Here is a 6,000-nt window from a genome sequence, read left to right as displayed (position 1 = left end):
TAACAGCACAAGTACTTTGATCTCGTGTAATAAGCAGGACGACAGGTTGGCAGCAGAAGGACCCAGTGCACACAGGGTCTGAAGGAAACCGGGTTATGAACCTCACTGAATCTCTGTTTCCTCTTCTTCGTCGTCTCTCCTGTTCTGCAGCTGCGACTCGTATCTCTCTCTGCCTACATGGGAGTTTACTCAGGCTTCTGTGTGTATGAGTAATTACAGGGCAGAGCGAGAGCGAGAGGGGAAAAACTTTTTTCTTCTCTCCTCCTCTTTCCTCCAGTTTTCCCTGCGTGTGTCGGAGAGCCCGACAGACAAAGACGGACCCCCGGCCTGATCTCCATCTCTTCTCCTCACCCTCGTCGTACCTCCCTCACTTCCTCACCCCTCGAACAATACACTTCCCCTTCTCAAGCCTGAAGGGGAAACGGTGGAGGGGGGGGAGGGATACAGTTTCTGGACAACAATGGAAACTCAATCAGGAAATGGAGAGGAGTTGACCTCGGGCTTGGTTGCCAGTCGTGCCTGTGGGCCGCAGGTAGAGGCAGCGGGCGAGCCGGTGCTCAGAGAGGACCTGCAGGCTGCTAAGAGGATCGAGAGGTTTGACATCCCCCTTCACAGTCTGAAGAAGATGTTTGAGAAGCCGGCCGTGACCGATACGGTAAGAACTGCCACTGTGGAGTTAGATTTTTAACTGTACTTCTCTGTCCTGTCACTTCCCACTGCCCCACAGAGGCATGAGTTTGATGCATCTTGCATTTCAACAAACTTTTCTAACTTTTCTAACAGATCTAGTTTCCAATTTCACTGTATTACTGAAGGTTTTGGTTCTCCACACTGAGACAAAACTGAACGCTCCCCATCTCCCTGCATTCGCCTCAGCATGATTCACTCTCCAGCAATTTGTGGTTTTTCCATCATTTCCTGGACTCGCTCACTGTGCACGGCTGCTTGCTGGAGAGGACCGTGGCCTTCTCCCTCCCCTGCTCTGTTTTTCCATCCCAGCTGGCTTCTCTGAGAGGAAAACTCTGCGTCTGCTGGAAGTGAAGTGGGTCGTTATGAGAAAAATCAATGTGGATGAGAAAAAATGGTGAAGTCTGAGGTAGTTTTTGCCCCTGAATGTCATCTTGACCCGTCACAAAGAAATGAATGGTGCACAGAAACCTCTCCAAATAACTATAAAACAAAAAAATTGCACACACTCATAGATACCAGTTCCCGAAATATACCTTTAATATCCACACCAAAATTCGATGAGTTCCTCACTCACCCAAATCGCATCTTTCCTCCAAGTTTTGTAGAAATCTGCTAAATAGTTTTTGTGTAATCTTGTTCACAACGCAACACACAGAGGTGAGAACATACCCTCCTCGGTGAAAGTAAATATACATATCCACATGCATCATGGGTAATGTAGTTGTCAGTGTGCACCAGTGCAAACCGGTGCCACAGACAGGCACCAGCTGCCTCTGTGCCGTGCCACTGGGTTTGCTGATATCCGACACCCGGTTATTTAAGACCTATTTCGGGGAGCGTTATGGTGAAGCAGGATTTTAAAAATAACCTTGTAATTGGCGTGTCAGCTGCTGCAGGAAGCGAAGTTCTCCGTCAGGCCGCGGCAGAGAGGGAGAGAGAGAGACGTGGATCTATCAGAATCAAATCACATCTGGCTCCTGAGATGAAAGCTTGTCACAGATTACTGTGGTTAATGAGCCACATCACTGAAGCACACGATAACATCTCCTGAGGTTTTCTCCTGCTTCCCAGTCCAGCTCCTATCATCCTCATTCTGGTCATCACACGTGTTTGGGCTGGACAGAGTCAGACGATAAGAGCTGTGCTCTGGGTTCATTATGTCTCACTGACCATTATCTACCTGCAGCTTCCATTAGGAGGCTTTTCTCAGGGTCACTGAAGGTCGTTCGGCTCCTTTTGTTTCTTGTGTTAAACCTGGTAAAGCAGCCAAAGCACATATTTTTATAACAACATATTTTTATTATAACTATGGATCAAATGACAGATAACGTTAACGGGTAAGAGGACTCAAGTGTTTTTCTTCTAAAATATATTTGATGCTATGGTTTGGGTTGAGATGATACTTTGTTATGTTTGACTCCCGGTTCCATTAAGGTTCAGGATTTATGGAATGATCTCATCCATCGTAAACCAACTCATGTTGAAACTGATCCGTCCACGAGCTCTCGAGAATAATCGCACTATTTGCTCCTTTGCTGCTGAAGGACGAGAGTCCTTCGCCACTTCAACGTAAACATATAGTGTACGAGGTGTTTGCTAAAAGGATGCTGCTGTTTTTATTTTTCTCGTTCGTGCTGCACTGGCCTTGTTGTTTCTAACTTCTTATTTTAAAGTTTCATCGCTTATCTTCATCTTCAGTTGACTTCACGTTGAAGTGGTAGCACCACATTAGGGAGTTAGATCCGTTTCCCATCTGTTCTTGTATCTCCATATTGAACCTTTGTTTATATTTCTGTGTAAATAACAAGCGGTCCAGCCAGTCGTCATGTCTGTCACACGCCTGCATTGCAACACATGCTCCATCCTGGAATTGTGTCATGCCGGTCTGTTCCTTTCCCTGTAGCCGGTGTTAATGGAGCATATGGGCAACGCTCCCAGATTCCCAGAGAGAGCAGAGGACTGCAGCTCTGCAGCCGGCTGCTTATAAAACACAACCTTCAACTCATCTGTGAGCCTGCAGCTTAATATTTGATGATGCGCCGTATTTTTCTTTCTGTGGCCCATTTCATTTATTTAAACGGTGCAGTGTCATTGGACGGCCAGCCATAACAATGACTGATGGCTTCCCAAGTGGTCGCTCAGCCGTGGCCAAAATCCACAGCATTAGGAGGGCGAGGGGGGGCGGGCGGTCTGTATTTCCAACAACTGCAGATGTGTAGTGATGCAACGATTTATCTTGAGTGCAAAGAGCGAGTTTTTCCGCTTGTGTAGCCGGGACGATCCTCCAGGGACGCCGGCTTGTGTTTACAGCATCTGTCTGACCTTCTGGTCATGACTGCACACACACACACACACACACACACACACACACACACACACACACACACACTGATGCATGAGACAGATGAGGCCTCTGCTAATGTCACATCTGATCATGCAGGGCAGGGGGGCACACAGCACACAGTCATTTACACACATGCACAGAACTAGGCCACTGATCAAGAATGTCCGACATTTGCTCTTTGTAAACTTTCCATTATTTTGTTCCAGCTCATTAAAATGTTTGTGCATAAATTAGTGCTTACATAATTTAAATGTTTCTAATACTCATGACCCAACTTGGCATTCACTCATGCTGTGATGGCCCCTGTTGCCCAGTAGGTGGCAGTGTAGCGTCTGGGAGGTTGAGAGAGGGGGGGGGATATATTCTCTGCACTTAAATCAGGAGGTTACCACAGCAACCTGGTGTTAATTGGAGCAATTTAAGATATTTTTAAACATATTTTATATTTTACTGCCCGTCTAGAAAGAGGTGAGGACCCAGACGTCACTTGAGGAAAACTTTAATTGGACGATTAAATCTCCAGGTAGAGATTTGACAGAAGGAACAGGGAGACAAACACGAGGAAAATGCTGGAACGTTGAACCAGACGAGACTAAAGCCTTGTCCCCACTGTGGTGGATGCTTCATTTAGAACAGATATTTGTACAGGGGCCAAGAGAGCTCAACACATGCAAATAGGAAATTAAAATCATGCAAATTAAGAAAATTAATCAACAAAGCATTGCACTCCAGCCAGGTTCATCACTTTTTTAGGTCCCCTGGAAACGTTTTGACAATTTTCAGCGTGTTGAGCTCTCCCGGCCTCCGTGTATTGTCTCCTCCAACCACACGACCTTCGTTTTACAAAATATCTCCATCTATGCAAGAATACAAAAATAAATACAAGCCTGCCGGGCCAGTAGGTGGCAATACACTATGTGGTCCCACTATTATCAGGTGAGGCAGGCACCTGTGAATGTCGGTGATGTGGTGCAGCAGAATCTGGTATGTAGCCGCCATTGTTGTTGTTGTTGTTGTTGTTGTTTGAGCTGTGACGTTTCATCTTTACATGTTCACATGGAAACTGCAGTGTTTGCAAATGTGCACTTTGTAAAGCTTCTGTAAAAATCTCAGTTTTTGTGACTCGTTTTGCAAAATATCTGACAAATGAACAATGACACGGTGAAACTCATTAAGGCAATCAGAGACGCACAAGGAAAGAAGTAGAAATAATAACGTTGTTACGTGTTTGATAAGTTTAGTGAAAGGATTTTAAAGTAATGATGTTGTAATGATATTTCTCTGTAAAGCTTTAATGCAACACCTTCAAAAAATGACCTGTTTGCCAAAAACCAGTATTCAGAAGTTAAACAGTGCATCCTCATCTTTCAACGTGACGCCCGACACTTTAAAGTGAGGGACACACTCTCTGTGTAGAACCAAAGAAAGGTGACCTACTGAAAGCCACAGAAATGGGCTCCAGTCGCAGCGTGCGGCTAATTGTTGGCTGTTTTCCAGAAAGAAAAAAGAAAACTGATCAATATGCAGCAGTGTTCCTAAACGCACTTAATTAAATGTTAAATAAACTAAAAGCCACAATGTGTCAGCGAGAAATTGATCCAGAGTTGATGAGGACACGGGCGTCCTCATCAGGTCCATTCAGCTCGTAAAAATTCCATTAACTTTTACCCGGCATCTCTTTCGTCTCCGTTTCACAGATTCAAATCTTTTAATGGAGCTGGCGGCGTGAGTGACGCATTGCTGCTCCTCGGTGCGATGATGACTTGTTGCTCGCTGTCCTCGGCTCGGGGAGTAGTTGCCCTCGTCACGTGGGAAACTCCCCGCTTCACTCGACTCGTTCAGATCATTTACTCGTCTATATCTGCAGTTTATTTACGCACTTTAAAGACGCCTCTGCTCGGCTGTCATCGCTCGTTAAGACCGACCTTTTTTCCCTCAGTGGTAGCATGTGCGTATTCACTGTAATGTATGATAATCAATTTCCATAGCTGGGTAATGAATGCATCTCTCTGGGGCTTTTCCCATACAGACATGCTGCGTGACTCAGATTGTCTTTTCTCTAACGCAGCTTGACACCCACAGCCCCACAAGAGCATATGTGTTCAACAATTAGCCAAAGACCTGCAGGCTCACGCTTTCAATCATTTATTGTCGTTGCCTTGTGCGAGGGCAGCAGCTCGACGTTTTTCATCGCTGCCATTCATCGATGCCGTTGCGCAAACGGGGGAAGAAAAGGTTTCCAACGCAAATCTTTATGGCAGAAATGAACACGTCATCAAAGCTTTAAGAGTAAGAGTAGAGTTTACAGATTCCTGCACGGGTACAAACCAGAATCCACAAAGCTCTGGACCCGAGTTCATAAAACTATTTAGCATGTTACCCGTAAGGTACCCGACCCAGTGCAGGACGCGGTGTTTCCACGCTCGCCGCTCTGTCACATTCGGTTTCATATAAACGTCCGTACTCTACGAGTCCGTCCACCACGAGCTTGTGTTACACACTCACATAATTATAGACTCAAAAATCCCCAGAATATCAAGGAGGCATGCAGTATGTCAGCCGATGTCAGGACCATGATGCAGGGTATATTTGGAGAGGCTGAAAACAGAGCCGGATCCCGAGTCGTCATGTATAAATAGTGGTGAACATTGGGGGGGGGGCACGGAGCCTGATGAAAGACACTGAAACATGATTTACATTCAGCGCGCACAAGGCCGCATTGTGAAAGAGAGGCAGAGGGTGAGGAAGGTGAGGGTAGAGATTCAGAGTGAATCAGCAGGGGGGGGGCTGTGAGAGAGAATCCAAATGAAGAGCAGGTTCATATTTGAGCAGGTGAAGCAGGTCAGCATCATCAGTGATGATCCGATTCATCAGGCTCTTTTCTCGATCTGCTCTTTTCTGGATAACTCTGGCTCCATGGAGACGAGTGGATGTCTGTCACCTTCAGTTAGAATCGTTGATCCTCA

The 6,000-nt window shown here is 46.0% G+C and overlaps 1 protein-coding gene across 1 annotated transcript in view; it reads left to right on the top strand.

Moving 5' to 3' along the window:
- Positions 1–324: 324 nt before the first annotated feature.
- Positions 325–6,000, top strand: part of xirp2a (xin actin binding repeat containing 2a) — a 38,481-nt gene continuing 32,805 nt past the window's right edge. Inside the window, exon 1 of the mRNA XM_035149828.2 lies at positions 325–655. Within this exon, the coding sequence (XP_035005719.2) occupies positions 461–655 (195 nt within the window). The 5' untranslated portion in view covers positions 325–460. The remainder of the gene's footprint in view (positions 656–6,000) is intronic.

The sequence above is a fragment of the Hippoglossus stenolepis genome, chromosome 24, assembly GCF_022539355.2.
Source record: "Hippoglossus stenolepis isolate QCI-W04-F060 chromosome 24, HSTE1.2, whole genome shotgun sequence".
NCBI lineage: Eukaryota > Metazoa > Chordata > Actinopteri > Pleuronectiformes > Pleuronectidae > Hippoglossus > Hippoglossus stenolepis.
Note: the sequence above shows the minus strand (reverse complement) of the source record. Positions and strands in the feature narration are given on the sequence as shown.